This window comes from Salarias fasciatus, chromosome 12 (genome assembly GCF_902148845.1).
Source record: "Salarias fasciatus chromosome 12, fSalaFa1.1, whole genome shotgun sequence".
Taxonomy (NCBI): domain Eukaryota; kingdom Metazoa; phylum Chordata; class Actinopteri; order Blenniiformes; family Blenniidae; genus Salarias; species Salarias fasciatus.
The window spans coordinates 25,001,824-25,022,925 of record NC_043756.1 but is presented as its reverse complement, the minus strand read 5'-3'; the positions used below and the strand labels follow the sequence as shown (position 1 = coordinate 25,022,925).

The 21,102-nt window shown below is 46.5% G+C and overlaps 1 protein-coding gene across 2 annotated transcripts; it reads left to right on the top strand.

Annotated features, from left to right (window-relative positions):
- On the top strand, positions 1-18,390 carry LOC115398388 (sorting nexin-2-like). Of its 2 annotated transcripts, XM_030105116.1 has the most exons (16): positions 1-289; positions 4,613-4,712; positions 4,892-5,052; positions 5,520-5,586; positions 6,395-6,438; positions 7,120-7,261; positions 7,355-7,433; positions 8,064-8,139; positions 9,999-10,112; positions 10,552-10,645; positions 10,956-11,161; positions 11,225-11,368; positions 13,140-13,151; positions 15,174-15,254; positions 15,851-15,922; positions 16,460-18,390. In XM_030105116.1, the coding sequence occupies exons 1-16, from the start codon at positions 191-193 to the stop codon at positions 16,508-16,510; spliced, it is 1,542 nt and encodes a 513-aa protein (XP_029960976.1). In that variant the 5' UTR covers positions 1-190; the 3' UTR covers positions 16,511-18,390. The 2 variants fall into 2 exon arrangements, with proteins under 2 accessions (XP_029960976.1, XP_029960977.1); XM_030105117.1 differs by lacking the exon at positions 13,140-13,151 and having other exon boundaries at positions 3-289; positions 16,460-18,388.
- Positions 18,391-21,102: the final 2,712 nt, after the last annotated feature.

Genomic DNA, 21,102 nt, shown 5'->3' with positions numbered 1-21,102 from the left:
GAGCTGGAAAAACCTCCTGACCACTCACTCCTCCTCCGCCCCGATCACCCTCGCCGTCAGTCGGCTGCTCGCTCGTGGTCTGTCGGTGTGCGTGTGTGTATGTGTGTGTGTATGCATGAGTGTGTTTATGTGTGTCTCCGTTAGCTAGCTGTTAGCCTTCATCACATCCAGGAAAGCAACACAGGCGAACATGGCGGACACAGTCAGGGACCCTCCACCCGAGACCACCGACTTCCAGGAGCTGGAGGACGGGGAGGACCTGTTCCCGGAGCCGTCCAGCACACCGGAGGTAAGGAGGAGGAGGAGGAGAGGCCGGGTGGAGCACACAGGAGCAGGGAGGCGTCCAAGGCGGGATCCTGACCGCACGTCCAGCCCGCACCGGCTATCAATGAAGCTAAGTGTGTGTGTGTGTGTGTGTGTGTGTGCGTGCGCGCAGCCGTGGTTGAAACACCTCTGCGGGGGGAAACTGGCTCACAGTGTCGGTGTGTACACACAGTGAGGGATGGCCTCCGCAGCTTCAGTTACAGAGAACAAACACTCCCCGTCAGGTGTTACGCAGGTGAGGGCGGTGCGTTCACTGAACCTCGGAACTAACACTTCCTGTCAGGTGTTACACAGGTGAAGGTGGTGCATTTAGGGAACCGTGCATAGTCAAGTGACTGTCATACTGCTTGCTGCGTTTAGGAAACCTTGGAAAAAAAACCCCACTTGCTGTCAGGTGACTGTCACACAGGTGGCAGTGGTGCTTTCAGGGAACCTCAGAACAAACAGAGTGGCGAGGTGTGTCCTCATCACATGATCTGCCTCCACGTCCTCCTGCTCAGATGCTTGGATACGTCTCATTCATGCACCACCAGTTACAACACAACACCTCAGACAGGTGGTCTGCACTAAACCCGGTTTAGAAAATTGAAAGCAAGTTAATGCAGCAAAATAGAACTCAAATTAATGTAAAGACAGACAGTAAGACAACCACAAACACACAGAAAAACACTGCTTACTCTATGTGCAGCTGCAAATGTTGTCTTGTAAACAATCTTTTCAGTTTGCATTCAGCATGTGTAAATGTTACCAGACTCAGAGGAGACTTTCTGCAGAACCAAACTCAAAAGAATCCTAATCTCAGAGTTCAGGGTGACAATGGAACTAAATATTTGTTGTTAGAAAAGTATCATGATTCACAGTGGTATCTGCACAATATATAAAATGACTCAAATAGCAAATCAGGGCACTGAACATGTTATTCCGCTTCCCAGGCCGCCATTATGGAATGCTGTATTCATGTTATCGTGTACTAGAATGATAATAAAGAGTCCTTGAATAAATACGAGGTAACGAATGCTGGTGAAGCAGCAAAAGTGACTTGGACGGCTAAAACTGCTAGAATGGTTGAAAGAGTTAAAGCCACTGCTGTTCAGAGTGTGTTGTTCTCTGCAGCGTGTGTGAAACTTTTCTGAAACGAAAACACACGCTTGAGGAGTTTCCTCTTGACAGGCTTCGCGAGCGGGGTGTGAGTGATGGTAACAGGCACTCAGTGCAGCAGGGCCAGTCGTTAAAAGTCTGTTTGTGGTGGTTAATGGTTTATCCTGTGTGTGTTTCTCAGGGTTTCCTGTGTTTTTCATGATCTCATGTCGTAATAGCCTGCGTCTTTCATCAGTCCAGTGAGGTTTAACCCTTAATGTGATCCAACCTGCCGAAGGTTGTCACACAGTCAGAGCGTCAGCTTAGAGAGAAGTCCAGGGGAAGACACACACACACACACACACACACACACACACACACACACACACACACACACACACACAGAGGCCTGTTGTACTGTTTGTCATGTCAGCACTTTGGATTTCATTACTGGCGATGATCGCCTTCCTCCAGTGTTTCAACAGCACTCCTGTGTGTGTGTGTGTGTGTGTGTGTGTGTGTGTGTGTGTGTGTGTGTGTGTGTGTGTGTGTGTGTGTGTGTGTGTGTGCCTCACATAGTTCCGAGGTCTGCAGATTTTCTGACTAAAAAAACCATTTTTGAATAAAGTTGCGTCGGACTGTGAAAGTCGCTAAGCTATCAGAATGCAGTCCAGAATAACAGCTGATGATGAAAACTGCAGCGTATGTTGAATATTTAGATATTTTTTGCTGTTTTGGGTGGTTTTAGCTTCCTCTGCCATATGGTCCCTTTAGCTGAACTATCTAGCTGAGCTGTTGTAGTTTTTTCATCCTGACCTCCCTGGTATTTTGTGACATGTTTGATGCATGTTGATGCAGACACGGACCGACACCAACCAGTGTTGGACATCAGTCTCACTCCGAGTCCCAAAAACTCCTGAATACAACCTGGCAAGCATAACAGTGATATTATCTCCCAAAATATCAAGACGAGAAGAAAGATGGTGGTACAACAGCAGAAACTTTATCAGTAGGAACATTTGGAGCGGCGCAGTTACAGCCATGTGGCTCAGTAAACATGCTAAAGACTTTCAGGGCTCACACTCCAGTGACGCTACGTGTTTAATATGATTAAAGTCTGTCTGATGCTTCACGCTGGTTCACAGCATTGCATAACATTAAAATGGACTTAAGGGCCTTATTAAGTCCTCATATTGGTTTTCGATGTCAGCTAAAGGGTCGTACTCGTGCTCACACTTACAGAAAATGCATCCCTGATACTGAACCACTATTTTATTGAAGAGACACACTCATGCCACATTTTCAGTGGAGGACTTGAAGCTGGAGCCTCCTGTACTCCCTGCGGTCCTGCTGCTTCCCCGACACTAATCCACACTCAGTTGTCAGTTTTTTTGACCCACCCAGCTCAAACTAATGCCGTCTAATCCAACTGTCCACAGTAAATCCTGCATGACGCTCACTTTGCTTTGACTGGGAAACCGTCCTGTTTCTGATCCTTCGGGTCTGAGGGATCGCTCGGTATCACTGTCGCTCTGCTGAGTGCAGAATCCCCTGAAACCACCCGGGTCCTGCTGTTTGTCTTCCGGTGAGCTTCGTTCAGCTCTGACACACATTTCCTGAGTGTCCTGGTGTGACCTTTGGACTCCTCTGTCTACTGCATGGGGGAGGCCTTCACTGCCTCTCCGTGCCTCTGGACCGTCTGTCTGTGGTTGTTTACTGGCCGTTTGTGGCTGCTTGCTGTCTGCTTGTGGTTGTTTACAATCTTTTTGTTGTTGTTTACTGGCTGTTTCCAGTTGTCGACTGTCTTTTTGCGGTTGTGTCATCTTTATGTTTTCCTTTAATATCTTGTTGTGGTTGTTTACTATCTGCTGGTGGTTTTTTTACAGTGGCTTTAAGGTTGTAGACTGTTTTTGTATTTTTTTTGTGTTCTGGCAGTTGTTTTTGGTTGTTTACTGAATTTTTGCAGTGATGTCCTGTCGTTTAGTGCTGTTTGTTCTCTTGTGCCGGTTGTTTGTTGTACATTATCCACCTCGCAGTGCCTCCTGAAGCTTCATCAGTTTGTTGGTTTGAGCTGTAAACTCCTCTTATGAGGAGTCGTTGTTGTTGTACAGGAGTTTCGCTGTATTCATCCACTTTTATTCCTCAGAAGAGCCAACAGAGTGTTCTGGCTTCAGGATCTGATCAGGTTAGGACAATCAGTGAGGTTTTCACATTTTACCTCAGTGTGACAGCTTCTCATTAAAGTTTAAAAGAAAGGCTTTGTGTGCGCGTGTGCGTGTGTGTGTGTGTGTGCATGTGTGTGCGTGTGTGTGTGTGTGTGTGTGTGTGTGTGTGTGTGTGTGTGTGAGATACCACCGTGTCTGCTGAGTAAGGCTGGAGGAAGCTGTTGTTTTCGCCGCTCACTTCCTCCTCTGCTCTCAGCTGAAAACCCTTCCGTCGCTCTGTCCTCCTCCTGGACTCGTGTCAGAGCTCCGTCTGTCTCTGCAGGACGAGCTGGAACACCGTTCAGCTAAACCTTTGCTCCTTTATGTTTGTTTTTAAAACGCTCTTCCCCAGGCTTTGTGTTGGCTTTGATTTTGGTAAGACACTGGGAAACAGCCTGGGGTGGAGGAGCCCTCTGATTGGTCAGTCAGGAGTCACCTCTGTCCAATGACAGCTGCCCTCGTGGCCACGTTCAGTGAGTGTGAGGGATGGACCTGATGGACACGTTGTCTCCAGGGAACCAGGAGTTAGTTATGATGAGCCTCCACCTCTCCTCCACAGCTTTATGGACATTTTTTTTCAACAAGTTTGATTCTTCTGCTGCCAGATCTCCATTCAGGAGCAGCTGATCTCCTGAGGAAATAACCAGGTGACCTAGAGCACCGATTCAAAGCCAGGGGTGTCACACGTAAGGTCCATGGCCCAAACTGGTCCACAATAAGCTCCAAATCAGCTGCCAGACCACCAGAATTATTTTAAATAGAACTTTTGGGGTGAGAAACTGGCAAATCAGAGTTTGATCCTCTGGTTCTGCACTGCTTGTGTCTAATGGGCCTCACTCTGCTCCTGCTTCGCTCTGCAGCTCCAACTAGTGGAGGGACTGTGTGACCGTTGATCAAGAGCTGTACTGGCGCTGATGTTTCTGCTGCTGACAGGGCAGCCACATGCCTGTGCATAATTACAATAATAACACGTGTGTGTGTGTGTGTGTGTGTGTGTGTCTACACAGTCACAACCAGCCAGTTTACCTGCAGAAGACATCAGCACCAACTCCAATGGACCCAAGCAGGACCTGCTTTTTGACGATGATCCCGAGGATCTGTTTGCAGGTTGAGAAACACACACACACACACACACACACACACACACACACACACTCATCTCCATGCTGTATGCACGATTCTAACAATGGGCTCTCTCCTGTGTGTGTGTGTGTGTGTGTGTGTGTGTGTGTGTGTGTGTGTGTGTGTGTGTGTGTGTGTGTGTGTGTGTGTGTGTGTCCGTGCAGAGGCCACAGAGGAGGTGTCCCTGGACAGTCCGGAGAGAGACGTGCTGCTGTCAGACGGCCCTTCGCCCGCCATCACCCCCATCACCCCCCCCACCTCCATCATCACGCCCCGCCTCGGCCACGCCCACGACGACATGTTCACACACTCCTCGTTCGACGAGGTGCGTCCCGCAGCCCTCCGCTCGGTGGACGTCCTGCTGTGTGAACCGACTCAGTCCAAACCCAGTTAGCATTAGCCTGTAGCACAGCTAACGAAAACTACCTTTAGTGGAAAACTACCTCGGTTTAACAGTAAGGTCTCGTTTGCACAACATCATTTTTGTGTTTGTGTTTCAGAAAAGTCCGCCATTTTTATTATTGTCGTTTCCAAAAAGTTCCTGCTTGGAAGCCGTTTTCAAAAAACATCACTTTCAGTGGCAACAATTGAGCAGCCTCCCAAAACATGCCTTTTCACTCACTCTGCTTTTCGTGTGAACGCGGCCTAAAGCTGGACCTGAAAGTGAAAAGGGAACGGGACCCAGACCAGTTCCCTGAGGGACTCCGCAGTCCAGAACAGCAGGCTGTTGAAGGAGGAACTCTGCACATGTAACATCTTCATTCTCTTCCTGGTTGTGTTTGTGTGCTTCAGATCGAAGAGGAGGAAGGGGGCGATTCTTTTGACATCAACATATCTGTTTCTGACCCCGAGAAAGTGGGTGAGTTCACACCGAGCACAGCAAACTGTCTCCATGCTCAATCCCCAGTGAGGCTAGAGAGGAGCTCTTCCACGGAGCTGCAAGATTTGATAAAACTGTCCAAAAAAATGTAAAACCAATCAAAACGCCTTTGTACTTAACAAGATAATATTGATTTTTTTTGAGCAAATATTCAGAGAAAAGCTTCTGCAGTCAAGTTTTCTGATCCTGATCAGCCGTCCTGAAAACTCAGTTCCTGTAATTTTCATCAGATTATAACAGCTAGTTTGAAAGAACCAAGCAGGAATTGGACATAGATGTAGATGGCAGTAAAGCAATAATTTCATATGTAGTAAAGGCCAATAATGTGATCAAATATTTGAGTTGATATCATTTGGCCATTTTGCATTATTGAGTATTAAAATAATCCTTTGGCAATGTAATAAGTGCAGCCAATAATGGAACAGTACATAAACAAGACTCCAGGGGTTTTCACACTATGGTTTTAGCAGTGGTTTTATCATATGTGTTGGGGTGGAGGTGGTGGGGTGGGGGGATGTGTTTGTCAGTTTATTTAATGAAGAACACAAACAGAAACCACAAAGAGATAAATATAAAAACCAAGAACCAGTCGAACCGGCTTTGGTATCTTTTCATCCTGTTTGTACTGTTAACACAATAGTGTGTGTGTGTGTGTGTGTGTGTGTGTGTGTGTGTGTGTGTGTGTGTTGTGTTTGTGTTTGTGTGTGTGTGTGTGTGTGTGTGTGTGTGTGTGTGTGTGTGTGTGTGTGTGTGTGTGTGTGTGTGTGTGTGTGTGTGTGTGTTTCAGGCGATGGGATGAATGCATACATGGCGTATAAAGTGACCACGAAGGTGAGAAGTGAATCCTCCCCTCGGATGTGTTTCATTTTTTTGTTGCAGTCGTCGTCATGGCAGAGATCTGAGCTGCAGATACTTAAAGTTTCCTTCAATATGAAGCACAGCAGTAAAATGTGCGACACACCCAGCTGTAGTTTCTCAACAACCCGCAGACTTCATCCACTTTTATTAATTTGAACCTGCTGGTTCCAAAATGTTTGAATCGACCTGCTCCTGGAATCACTTCATCCCACTAAATACAGCCAAACTAAAATGTATGGGGGGAAAAAATAAAACGGCTTTTCTGGATGATAAGTCAAAGGTTTTTTTGAGTTTGAGATGAAGATCTACATGTGCGTCCCACCTGTCACCACTAGGTGTCACTGTATGACCACAGAAAGCTGCCACAGCACCAAAAAAACCCACTTCACTGCTGAATTTAACTGACAGAGACAGAACAATGTCTGGAAAATGAGACTTAATGTAAAGTCAACATTAACTGAGGAACATCTGAGGAGCTCTGGAGCATCAACATCTACATCTGGACATGTATGAACGCCCCAGAACCAAGAAACCAACATTAATAATGACCTATGAGCACCGGAACGAGCGCCAAATCCCTTCCACTCTGGAGTTTTCAGTGTAATTCTGGTGCTCAACAGCTGGGTCTCTAAGAGCGCTCTGTCTCCCCATCAGACCTCCATGTCCCTGTTCAAGCAGAAGGAGTTCGTAGTTAAGCGGCGCTTCAGCGACTTTCTGGGCCTGCACAGCAAACTGGCCTCCAAGTACCTGCACGTCGGGTACATCGTCCCCCCGGCGCCCGAGAAGAGCATCGTGGGTAAGTCAGGCTTCCTCAGTGCCTGAGCTGGGAGGGAGTTCAGTGAGCGCTGTTCCTTCATGAGTGCCCCCCCCCCCCCCCCCCAACCGCCAGGGATGACCAAGGTGAAGGTGGGGAAGGAGGACCAGTCATCCAACGAGTTCGTGGAGAAGAGGAGATCGGCTCTGGAGAGGTACAGTGTGGTGGACCCCCCTGGGGTGGGGTTAGCCCCACCCCTCTGGAGTGTGTGTGTCTGTATGAGCAACCTGTTGAGAAGTTTACAAAGGTTAAACCACAAATATTAGATACATCATCATCACTACAGTCGTCTTTGTGTGTGTGTGTGTGTGTGTGTGTGTGTGTGTGTGTGTGTGTGTGTGTGTGTGTGTGGAATACTGAAACGACGAGGCAGAGGGGGCGGGGCTGACATTCGCCTGGCCTTTGCTCAGCCCCGTTGATTGACAGGAAGGTCACTGAGTGACAAGTGATGGAGCTCAGAACTGCAGAATTCCACACTGATGGACACACACACACACACACACACACACACACACACACACACACACACACACACACACTCTTCACGTGGCTGAGCTCTCACCAGGTGCTCATATCAGTTGTTCGTTCTGAAGTTAAAATCAAAGAGAAAAACACATTTTGAATCAGAACATTTTCATGGTGCAAGTTCCTTTAACGAAGAAGTGACTCTTTCTATCGAAAAGAACATCAGTGTGTGTTTGTCAGCTGTATGTTTGTGCATAATTGCAATAATAACGTTTGTGTGTGTGTGTTTGTGTGTGTGTGCGCGCGCCTTGTCTTCCAGGTATTTGATGAGGACGGTGAAACATCCCATCCTGCTGAAGGATCCTGACGTCCTGCAGTTCCTGGAGAGCTCAGAGGTGAAACGTGGTTTCATTCTGATTCTCACTGAAACCAAGCAGGATGTTAAAATAGATTCACGTTGGTTCAGTCAAGGAGGAAAAGCTTGATTTCTCCCCGCGTTTTTATGTAGTGAAACATTCAATGTTGCAGGTTGAAAACACATAATTCATCGTCTTTTGGATGAATTTAATTCTTCATTCCAGTCATGTCAAAGTTCTCCATCCTGCTTATTCTTCAGCTTATAAAATATCCGGGCTTTAATCATTGGAATTAATTGCAAAAACATCATGTGCTTAAATGGACGCCTTTGTGTTGCTCTGGCAATCTAACCTGTTAGCCTCCGCTTGCCCAGTGGTGTCAAACATATGGCCCGTGGGCTAAAGACCGAACTGGTGACACCTCTTGGGACCGTCTAAAAGGAAAAGTCAAATACAGAGAAGAAATTAACTTTCAAAAAAGTTGATGGTCAATTTTTTTGACAGTTTTTGATTCAAGATCCATCAAGTTATTTTAAAGAAAATCAGCATGCAGACAGCTGTCTGGGTTTATTTCACTCAGATTATTGATTGTTTTTAATTCAGTTGTTCATTTCACTCATTCTCTAAAAGCGCTAGAAGAAAGGAAATCCAGCAGTTTGTCTTTAAAGATTGGTCATATTTGAATTCTTTCACAGAGTCTTTATATTCATGAGAGGCAGGTTTTGGGGAGGAAATAAAATCAGAATGAAACTGTTCATGTTGCCAGAAATCAAGAAGTCAGGCGGAAAGTGCTTCCGTTTCCTGTTTTCAATGTGTGGTGTGGCCAGTAGGGGGTGCCATTGGACCAGTCTGCACACGCTCAGGGTTCTGTCAGGATGGAGGCCGCAGGACTGTGATGGGGGCTTTTGTGGGATGCGGGGGGTGGGGGGGCTTCAGGGGTGTAATGCTTTCTCTCCTCAGGGGATCAGTAAAATCCTGTTTTGTAGATTTGGAATGAATTTACAGAATGAACTATGAAATCCAATCAGTTAGTTTGGTTTTCTCCACAAGTGGACAAACGTCTGGCCGAGGTCAAAGTGACACCTCTGAAATATGGGACGGGGGGGGGGGGGGGGCAACGCTGATTGTCCACTTCAACTAAATCTGCTGCAACATTTCAAGCTGCTGCTTCACCCGTTTACCAGGAGGAGGAAGGGACCGAGCTTCAATTGAAATCTCCTCCCTCCTCCTCTGCGAGGGGCCCCGGGGACCCAGCGGCCCCCCGCCTGCTCCCGCTCTGACTAAATGAGATTGGAGAGCTGGGATGGAGGGGGGAGCAGGTAGAGCCCGCATGTCCACGGAGGAAGCAAACTTTTCCCAAAATGAAGAAAAATGAGCTTATTTCCAGACGGACGCCGGGGTCTGCTCGCTCTCACACGGCGGTTTTTACCAACGCTGAGACGTGGGAGACATGGCAATCAGGGCTAGGAGCGGGAGGAACGAGCAATCGGGTCGAGGAACGAGCGGGACGAGCGGAGCGGCGATGGAGTCAGCATGGAGGCGTCCAGACCAGCAGTCCAGTTAAAGATGTTTTCTGTCCACTGAGAGGAACAAGATGGAAACAGCAGCCAAACCCAGTGGACTGGTTCTGTTCTGTCCAACAGAGGGACCGAAGGTCAGGTCCTGCAGCTGGGTTTTGGCCCACGGACCGTATGTTTGACACCGTTTATTTTGAAATGTCAGTATAGTTTCAAAGGTGTGACGTGTTCTCAGCTGGGCACTGATGTGACCTCTGACATCCAGAGAGGGCCGGTTCCTCCGGCTGAGGTGACGAGGCCTGATGCTTCTGACGGTTCTGATGAGGGTTCTCATGACGGTTCTCTTATGGTTCTCTTATGGTTCTCCGGTTCTCGTTGCAGTTACCGCGGGCCGTCAGCACTCAGGCTCTCAGCAGCGCCGGACTCCTCCGGATGGTCAACAAGGCCGCCGACGCCGTCAACAAGATGACCATCAAGATGAACGAGTCTGACGCCGTGAGTGGAGGAGGAGGGTGGAGGAAGACACCCGGGGGGGGGGGGGGGGGGGCAGAAAGCAAGAAACAAGGAGCAGACTGAGAAAAGAAAGAGGAGAGAGGAACAACACTCAGGACAGTTGCTGAGTAGAGCAGGAGGAGGAGGAGGAAAGACGAGGAAAATCTCTAAACTTATGAAAGGAGCTGAGTACGAGGAAGGATCTGGAGGAAGAGGTCAGGAGGATGAAGAGAGTCAGGAGTAAAAAATCCAAAACAAGTGAGCTTGCTCTCTCCGTTTATCTGACCGGTTGACTGAGTGCTGCCCTCTAGTGGTGAGGATAGTCACAGCAGGAGGAGAGCTTCATCCAATCACTCACTGTCCTTATTGGAGGGCGGGCTTCTTTAAAGAAATCATATTGAGGTGTGTGTGTGTGTGTGTATGTGTGTGTGTGTGTGTGTAGTGGTTTGAGGAGAAACAACAGCACTTTGAGAATCTGGACGTCCAGCTGAGGAAGCTTCATGCCAGTGTGGAGTCTCTGGTCTGTCACAGGAAAGGTACAGCGCACTCTCTCTCTCTCTCTCTCTCTCTCTCTCTCTCTCTCTCTCTCTCTCTCTCTCTCTCTCTCTCTCTCTCTCTCTCTCTCTCTCTCGATCCAGGAGATCAATTTAAAACCTCCTTGACGGTGGAGAAAACTTGACTTGTATTTATTTCATTTTTTTCCTTTCCTGGTTCAACTCGTTCAGCCTTCCAGCTTCTTTTGTTTCTTCGACCTACTTTTGTGTTTTTTCTCTGTTCTTTCTTCTCGAGCTGTTTTTGTGCAGGAGGGAAACATGTTTCTTTGTTGTCTTCTCCTCCTCCTCTCAGAGCTCTCGGTCAACACGGCTCAGTTTGCCAAGTCGGCGGCCATGTTGGGGAACAGCGAGGACCACACGGCGTTGTCTCGCGCTCTGTCCCAGCTGGCGGAGGTGGAGGAGAAGATGGACCAGCTGCACCAGGACCAGGCCAACGCAGACTTCTACCTGTTCTCCGAGCTGCTGGGGGACTACGTGCGCCTGCTGACCGCCGTCAAGGTACCGGCCGCACACCGCACGGCTGACCGACCCGCACGCTGAAACATGGCTGTGTGTGTCCAGGGGGTGTTTGACCACCGGATGAAGACGTGGCAGAAGTGGCAGGACAGTCAGATGCTGCTGCAGAAGAAACGGGAGGCTGAAGCCAAGCTGCAGTTCACTAACAAGCCGGACAAGCTGCAGCAGGCCAAGGACGAGATCCGAGAGGTGAGGGAGCCTCACGTGCGCACACACACACACACACACACACACACACACACACACACACACCAGTGATGAACCCCTCTTGTTCTTCATGCTCATTTACCTTCAGAAACGCCTCAATTAACACCAGATATGACAACAACATTCCTCTTTATCGATATTGATTCGTTCGTCACCGTTCATCATCATCACGAGAACAAAAAGAGGAACTTTCCTCTAAAACCTGAAATCCAGGCAGGAGCAGGAAACAGCAGTGCATCCTGGGGTGAGGTGAGTTTCAGCGTCTTGGTTTTGAAGACATTGAGTGGACATTGAGTGTAAAGACATCTGCAGTCTGCACAGCGTGGCGTTGCCAACAGTCACGTTGGTTTGGCCTCAGTGGCTGCAGCGGGTCTGTTCTCAATCTGGAGGTTGCAGGTTCAATCCCCGGTCGGTAGACAATGGAGCTCAATGTGGCTCCAAACATCCAACAACACTGGTCTGTTGAATTAACAGTGTGGCCCAGAAATACACACACACACACACACACACACACACACACACACCTTCACAGTTCAGTCAAGTGAAAAGTTCCTCCTCTGCAGACTTCACCGCCTCGGCAGACAAACCCGAGCAGGAGAGAGAAAAGTACTTTATTAGAGCGCCTGTTGAAGCTGTCACCACACAAATTCATCCTGCCTCTGTCAGGATGCACACACACACACACACACACACACACAGACAGGCGCAGGGCTGGCGGGCGGAGGCAGCGTGGTCGGGGGCCGGGGCATTAGAGGCGAGCAGCTGTCAGACGCGGGGTTTTGGGGAGGAGAACGGGGGAGTTTTTGGGGGGAGAGGCTGTCAGAAGCTGCAGGCCAGGACAGATCGCAGTAGAGTTACAACCCACATTTATTCAGACCCGACCAGAGTTTTCCCGCCTGTCAGGCAGCGAGGGGGGCTCGCTTCACCGCCAGGCAACAGAAAACACACCGGCCAGCCGGCACTTTTACTTCAAGTAGCTGGAAAACGGGAAACACACACTGTTTTTCCTACATCACACGGAGAAGCTTCAGTTTAGATACTGTGTGTGTGTGTGTGTGTGTGTGTGTGTGTGTGTGTGTGTGTGTGTGTGCATTCTGAGGATCATGTGAACATGAAATTCTGCATCGTCACCTTTTCTTTCCTTTACACTTCAACCAGGACTCCATTGTTTGGGTTGCCGTGGCGATATCAGTTCAGAGGACGACCTGACATTGATTCTCAATTTAGACGAAGCTGTTTATTGATCGTTTTTGAAATCGAGAGAAGATTTTAGACGTAATTTCTGTGGAACCGGACTCAGAGGAGAATTTCTGCTGAGTTAAAGTGGGGGAGGAAGGCAGACGTGTGGCTGCTCGGCTGCAGAGTTGAAGGGTCTCTGATTTGGACTAAAGTCAACAAACTTTTTCAGAAATGTTTCTGGAGGTGAATTTAAAGTGATTGTTGAGTTATCGTGGACTGAACCAAGGGCTGGAAAGAGAATGCTTTAATTCTGAACTCTCATCTTATTCTTTCTGTCCGGGCCGTCTGCTTCACTCCCACACACACACACACACGCGCGCGCACACACACACACACACACACTCTCAGCATCTGTTCTCAGTCTCCAGATGGTTCCAGGGTCTTTTCTTCCCCCTCAGTGGTTTCGTTGCTCTCATGTTGGGTCTTCCTCTTTTATTTTGGAAGCTTTCAGCATTTTTTTCTCCAGCCTCTGAAATTGTGTTGCATTTCCCCTGCCATGCTTTCCTTCAACCAGGAGATTGAAGAGGTAGGACCTGCCCCGCCTGTCTCTCTGGCTGTCTCTGTCTCAGTCCGTCTGTCCCTGTCTGTGTCAGTCTGTCTGTAGCTGTGTTTCCAATCCAGTTCTTCGCAAATTAAATTTGCCAAACGGCACCAGAGTACCATTGCGGTTAGCAGCTGTTTCCATTGAATGACGTTTGGTGAATAATCTGTAAATCTCATACAATCTGTTAAGAAGAAGACGGAGACAAAACATTTGCATTTTCCTTGTGAAACTCTGCATTTCGTTGTTGTTTGCACCCAAGGATGGCGGTTCTATCTTTCTCTATAATATTGTTTAAAAAGATTTCCGCGGTCTCCTCGATCCAGATGTGCCCCGCCATCTTTACTTGAATGGACTGGTCACGTATCGTCACAGTTTTGCTGTATATTTCTTCATTGACACGCCTGGAGAAAAAAAAAAACCCTTCAGGAGAGCATGAAAACGTTTTAGCCATATTTGGGAGGTTTTTCAAAATGTAGGTTTTTCCAATACCAGCTCTGTTTTACTGTATTTAGGTTTTGTGAATTTCTACAGGTAATGGAAACACAGCTACTGTCTGTCTGGTCATTCGTTGGTCTCTGTTTGTCAGTTCCTATATTTATTTCTGAATCCCTGTCTGCCTGCTTTTCTTCTTCATTGTTGCCTTAATATTTTTTTCCTCTGAGTTCAAAATCTGCAGTTCTTTAATTTTCATTTGTTTCAGTTTTTTTTCCCTGGCTGAAAGTCCTGCAGATTCTCTTCATTTTCACTCAGTCACGCTGCACTTCCTCTGTTTGGGATCATTTTGTTTTTAACTTCAAACATTAACATCTTTATTCAAATGTTCCATATAAGTAGAAATGAGTTGGCAGTGTCGTGCAAATCAATGATTGAATCAATGATTTATTTATTCCCTGTAAGAAACATTTAGTTCAACTTAAAGGCTTAAGAGAAGTAACAAGTTTAAAGCAAAGCTTTAAATGGTTCACTAAATCAAAACAGGAAATGTTTTCTAGAAACTCAACTGAAGGACACGTTTAGGCAGTCATGTTGAAAAATTAGGGTGAGAACAGTTTAAATGTTGATCTGAAAGCACAAATGTTCCTAAATTCTGATGGAACTGTTTGACTAGTGAGGGATGTTAGTGATGTTAATGCTCATCTCATGGATACTCATGAGTCATCTGTTGGTTTGCACACGGCTTCTAGCATCAGATTTTGGTAATTAAAACTACTCAACTCGTTCAAAAAAGAAAACAGTTAAGAGTTAGCTCAAGCATTTTAACCATTTTCCCAAAACATATTGTATAATGTATGATGAACTTTCAGATACAACTGGTTCAGCTGACTAGCAGCTTCCATTACATGCGTGCATAGACAAGCCCTCGGAACCTTTGTAAACCTGGAACCTCAATCTTCAAAAACTCCATCAGGTTTTTAAAGCTGAAGTTGGAGGCTCTCTGCTCCCTGCAGTACTCTGGAGCTTAGCAGTTAGCACTCAGGACCGCGTTGTCTGCCTCAACATTCTGGAGCCTTGAAAGCTTCAGCAAGTGAAGTGAAGCAGATGTTCGAGCTCACTGAGGAGATGAGCTGTTTTCTTCTCAGATCTTCAACATATCAGGGCAGCCTGAGAGTATCTAGCAGGTGCTAGCAGCAGCATCAGCTTCCAACAGAAGTAAGAAGCACCGAGCAGTTGCAGCAAGGTGGAGCAGGTTAAAGTGTTGCGTCTTGTGGGTGGAGCAGGTTGCTGCTGCTTTATGTGGGTGGGGAAGGTCTTCATGTGTTTGGCATCGGATAATGTGGTTACCATGGAACTGCTTGAAATGCTGTCAGATCAGTGTGGGTTTCTTCAGTTTTGTGTTTTCAGCTGCAGATTAGCAGCTTCAGTGTTTCACAGTGTAACATTGCTTTATTTCTTTTGACGTTAAACTGTTTGCAGCTTCGATTAGATACTCTAAAAAGTCTACATCCACTCTGAGAGAGTCTAAATTAATTTTCATTGTTCTAAATGTTTGCTCCTGTCTTTCAGCTGGAGGGAAAAGTCCAGCAGGGCGAGAGAGACTTCGAGCAAATCTCCAAAACCATCCGCAAGGAAGTCAGCAGGTTCGAGGTGAGACGGTGGATGGATGGATGGATGGATGGATGGTTGTTTGAATAGATGGTGAATGGATGGATGGATGGTTGTTTGAATGGAGCGTGAATGGATGGATGGATGGATGGATGGATGGTTGGTTGAATGGATGGAAAGATAGATAAATGGTTGAATGGATGATAAATGGATGGATAGATGATAAAATGGATAATTGATTGATGGATGATTAGAAGGATGAGTAGATGGATGGATAATTGTGAGGGAGATGGATGGTGGGATGATTAGATGGATGGATTGATGGATGGATGAATGTATGATTGGATGGGTGGATGGTTAGATCGATATATGGCTGGATGATGGATGGAGATTGGATGGATGGCTGGATGGAGGGACGGGTGGACGGTTGGATGGATGATTGGATGAATGGTTGAATGGATGATAAATGGATGGATAGATGATATGATGGATAATTGATTGGTGGATGGATGGTTGGATGGATGGACGGTTGGTGGAAGGAAGGGCTGCAGTGAATGAGTGAGTCATGTCCGTTGAACTGATCGGGGACATTTCACTCTGAATGTAATGGAAATGTGTGCTGTGGTGTTTTTCTACAGAAAGAGCGAGTGAGGGACTTTAAATCCATCATCATCAAATACCTGGAGTCCCTGGTTCAGACACAACAGCAGGTCAGCATGCTTCCTCTGGGTCCTTCCATCTCACACGCCAAGGTTTTCCAGACCTTCCTCTAAGGCCTCTGTTTGTGTTCCAGGCTGTTCTGTTAGTCATAAAGCTCTAGTCTCTCTCCAGTGTTTCAGATCACTTCCTTACTGTTATTCGAAGTTAGGATCTGATTGTTCTGCTGATGGTTCTATTTTTTTATTCTGGAAGCATCATCAGAGTGTCATAAATCTGATATATTGAGTCTCTGAATCCTTGAAGTTGTTTCTTGGTTTCTTCACTGTTTTTTTTTATTTAAGATGAATGTTTGAAGTAGACCAGTGGCTCTACATGAAACTTTATTTTAAACGAAAATCCAAACAGTGAAAAAGGAAATTATTTCTTTGTGCTGGTTTGAGTCCCAGTTCAGACACTATGGAAAAAACAGTTTTACATTATGGGCTTAAACTGCCTTGAAATGCAAAATGAACATGTGATTAATGGTGATTAAATCTTTTGACAGTCGTAACTGAAATATGTTCTAAGCTCTGCCTTTTGTCCTGCAGCTGATAAAGTACTGGGAGGCCTTCCTACCCGAGGCCAAGGCCATCTCATAGAGTCCTCTTGTACCCGATAGACAGTCCCAACCAGCTGCGGTCAAACTACACTACCCACAATGCACCTGCCGTCCACCGCCTCGCCCCTCCTCCTGACTGAAGATGAGAAGCGAGGGAGCCACTCGCAGCAGAAATCAACACAGCACTCTTCATTTCTTCACAGTTCGATTCTGCGTTCATGCTTTCTGTGCAAACCAGCGTCAGGAACTCCAGATCAGCAGATCCACTTCCTGACAGGAGCTTCTCTTGCTTCTTCCTGCTGTCGCTGTTTGTCTGGCTAAAAACTCAGAATTCTGTGTCGAGTCAAGGCTCTGGTGATGGAGTCGGTTTCTCTGTATTTAAAGTCCCGTCAGTGAGCTGGAGGGAAGCAGGCGGCTCCTGGACGCTCATGAGGACCGTGAAGACTCAACCCCGCAACAAACCAACCAGGCGCCAGAACAGGGTGAGACGGTGTGATCAGACTGTTTATGAGGGAAGAGTTTTATCGTCATCTTAGAACAGTAGGTTCCTCTTTACGTGGTTACCATGGCGATGAGGTGGCTCCTGATTTGCTGTTGAAATGAAGTGAAGTATGATTCCTAAACACGATTATTCAAACATTGCGGTAAATTTACAGCCCTTCTTTCTACCATGTTCATCGCTGAGAGATGACGATCCAAACAGCGAACTACGAAAAGTTGACTGAAGATCGCACTGTGACTCACTACTGCCGCCTATGGCACAATAGTGGTATTACCCTCATTATCTGGACTCATTTGACTGAATAACATCCATTCGATGATCCCTTTAAACCAGAGTAGCTGTAAATCTCCTGACCTGTGATTTGTCTTTCTTCGCGGCCGATGAGCGTCCTTTACATGCAGAAATGTCTGATCTCTGACTTCAGCCTTCTGTTTCCCTCCTGTATCCGTCCCCTGCGGTCCGAAGTGGGCTGCTGTTCGAAGCTTTTCATTTTCGCCAGGATGAAATTCTGATTTTTATGTCTTGGTTCCAAACCAGCAATGTGAAAAAAGAAAGACCCTGCTGGCCCATCCTGCCCACCACTCCCTCTGCGGGCCTCGGGCTGAAGGTGTGGGGGTTTACTGAACCTGAGCTGTGATGAAGGACTGGGAAGCTGTGTTTCCTGTCAGCTGATGGGCCCCTGCACTTCCTGTCTCACCTTTCAAAATGAGAGTTGCTGTATGATCGAGAGTGAAGGCAACTCTCTTCTGATGAGAGCAACGGAGCGAGGTCCGTTGACCACTCTGCTCTGAAAACACAGATTGAAGCTCCAGTTGCCGAAGATCCGATTGTCAGAATGTGACTGTGTTACTGCGTCCAGTAAGGATGCCAGTGTTGGCATCACTGTGTGTGTGTGTGTGTGTGTGTGTCTGTGTGTGTGTGCGTGTGTGTGCGTGTGTGTGTGTGCGTGTGCGTGTGTGTGTGTAAAACATGGATCAGAACACAATCTGTCAGCTGGTTGGAACGCAGCCTGCAGGAGGAAGTGTGAGGGTGTCAGGTGACAGGAAGGGGTGGGGCTAAGCATCCAGGCTCCGCCTCACTCACACTGTGACCAATGAGGACTCAAATCCAGAATGTGTTTCGGACTTTTTTTTCTTTAATTCACACACATTTCATTCAGCTTTATTCCACAAATCATAAATGTGAGTTTTTTAAATAATTTCTTTGATTGAAGCTGGAATGAAACTGGAATTTTTCTTCTGTTTGAACTTATTTCCTTGAATCAGCATGTCTGAAATCACCTTGTTGTTTTGTTTTATTGCCATCAGATGATGTTTAATGATCCCGAACTTTGAGTTAATTTTATTTTCACAGCTTTCTGAATTTTTTTTTTTTTTTTTTTTTTTTTTTTACGAAGTTGTTTGCTTTGGATGTAAGATTCCTGCAGATGTTTGACCACTTTAATTACAGTAAAGGAATGTCTGTCATCCACACTGAGCTCTGATCACTGCTTTTCTCTTCATACAAAACCTTACATTTATTCGCTTAACCTTGAAAACACAAACGGTCAAAAACAGATTTCAATTAGTCATTGACACATTTGTTTTGTGAATTAATCACACCTCTCTGCGGCGGCTGTGAAGGTGATCAACATTGTAAAGCACTTTTGGGACTGCTCCGACGGTGGGAAAGCCCTACAAGTAACATTCAGTCATTTAGAATTTGCAGAGCGTGAATCCACAGCGTGATTTTTCCACAAATAAGAGGATTCCAGTGTTGGTTAGAAAGATGAAAATGCTTCACACTCGCCATAAACAACACAACTATCAGTTTTTCTTTCTTTGGTATCATGTCCAATGATTCACGCATAGAAATTAGTTCTAGAATAGATAGAAACGAGTTCTAGTGCGGGCATTATAAAACATACACATTACATTCAGCGTCTGCATCGGATATGGAAAAATGAGTTGCAGAGCTTTTAATTTCAGGCTGATGTGTTCAAAATATCTATTCCATAGAAGAATTTCCATTTTTCTTCTGATTTTCAAGTAAAAACAACAGCACCCGGCATGCTGACCATATGGTTTTCAGAGTTTCTTCTGTTTCCCTATTAGGGCCATCAGTCGGGGGTCAGTCGGGGTCACATCAGGCCTCAGTCTGAGATGATGAACATTGTTACTCTGATGAGCTGCGCTAAGAATGTAGAGGAAAATATTCTGACAGACAGAGGGAAATACTCTCTTTTATGCTCAATTAGCTGCAATTAAATAATAGTGAAAAAATCTCTTTATTTCAGTAACTTAAGACTTTTTTAACAGACTGAAAAGGATGTTCATGCACAAACATGAAATACAAAAAAACTCAAACTACTGAAGTAATTTCAAATAGGCCGAACATCTATGGCTTTAGCTGAGTATCAACTCAATAAATCTGGATATTAGAGGGAGGAAGATGCTCTTTAATCTGGATGTTAGCTGGCAGAGGGAGCAGGAAGGAGAGAGAGAGAGACACCTGCTCCACAAATGTTTTTATGCCGTCAGTCAGACGCTGCTGAAACCCTCAGCGACTGTAACGGTGTTGTTTAATGGTAATCAGCTGCTGTTGTTGTTTCAGGGACACTTCCTGCTGCGCGTCTGTTGGTCAGACAGAGATCGTGAATTAAAAGAAAAACGACGTGGTGACAAGCGGAGGATTAGCAGAACCTCTCGGGGGGGCTCCACGCGATCCCACCACGTAATGAACACACACTCCACATGCGAGCCGAAGGCTTGTCAGAAAATGGGCCGAGCGCTGCTTTGCATTGCTGCTGTCACACCATCGACTAGCTGTCATATTCAGGCCGCTGCAGGTTTCTGCAGCAGGCCAACAAACCCACATTTGGCTTTAATAAAGGGCTCCGCTCTAATATTTCCCCTACTCTGCTGTTTGCAGTAGATAGACAGAGAGAGAGAGAGAGAGAGAGAGAGCTCACCTGTCCCAGGTGTAACCCGCCTTCACTCATTATAGGATCAGCCCCCCCACTTTTATAAACTTGATGTGAGTGTTGTTACTGTAATAATTAGAAAAGACTGCTTTGACGGTTCCCCCACACACCGTGTAAACGTAATGGTTCTTAGTTCTCAGGGTAAGTTCCTGTGCTGTCCCAATGGTTTCTAGCACCTTGAAATGTTCATGTAATGGTTTGTAATACTCAGGTGAAGTTCCTGATAAGGTTCCTCCTACGTTATAATGGTTCTTAGTACCAGGGGAACACTCCTGAGCTCCTTCTTAAAGGTGCTGTAGGCAGGATTTTGCTAGTCAATGCTAATTTTTCTGTGTTTTCTTTTGATTAAATGTTAGAGTGTCCATTGATAATCCTTTAGGAGTGTAGCATAATTGCACTATCGCAAGGGTGCAGCGTTTCCATCTGTCTCTGTTCTGAGCTGAAAAGGAATCTCACAGCTCCAGGTATCTTTGACCAATCAGAAGAGCCCTGAGGCTCTAACCTTGATTGGTCGAGGGGCGTTCGTCGCACGTTCTTGTGGGAGGGGCTTAACTTGCATAAGGGCGTGATGTCAGAGAAAACAGGACAGGATTGGCTGTGCTGGGTTTCAAATGGCCATCTTAGATGGGTCAAATCTCCATCTTGCTTAGGTAACCCTAAGGTAACCCTAAGCAAGATGGCGGAGATGCGGAATCCTGCCTACAGCACCTTTAATTTTGGGGAAAGTTCCTGTGATGGGTTCCGGTGCCTGTCGAACTGTCCTGTCATGGTTTCTAATACTTGCTGAAAGTTTCTGTAAAGGTTCTGCTACTTGAAGAAAGTTCCTGTGATGGTTCTTAGTACCTTTAAACATTTCATATGATGGTTCGGAGTAGCCAGGAAAAGATGGTTCTTCTATCCAGGGGTCAACTGATAGAACTTGATGGTTCCCAGTTTTTGGGGATGGTTCCTCTGACAGAAGGAAATGTAGTTTGTTTGTTTGTTTTTTGTCCCTTGCTGAAGAGGCAGGATTGGCTGAGAAACCCTCCATAGTCCAGTCGGACCTGCTGCTTGATTTAGTCCTTTCTCCTGCCTGATCTTGGACTTGCGCCATGCAGACGGCACTTCCCCGCTGTGACGTCCCAGGCGGGGGATAATGCAGGTGGAGCTGCATGTTGAGCCTCCTGCT

Bases quoted from the DNA above. Each gene is read 5' to 3' on its own strand.
- LOC115398388 (XM_030105116.1), top strand. From the start codon at position 191: ATGGCGGACACAGTCAGGGACCCTCCACCCGAGACCACCGACTTCCAG. The intron at 6,439-7,119 runs GTGAGAAGTGAA...TCTCCCCATCAG, and splicing joins CGTATAAAGTGACCACGAAG to ACCTCCATGTCCCTGTTCAA. The intron at 15,255-15,850 runs GTGAGACGGTGG...GTTTTTCTACAG, and splicing joins AGGAAGTCAGCAGGTTCGAG to AAAGAGCGAGTGAGGGACTT.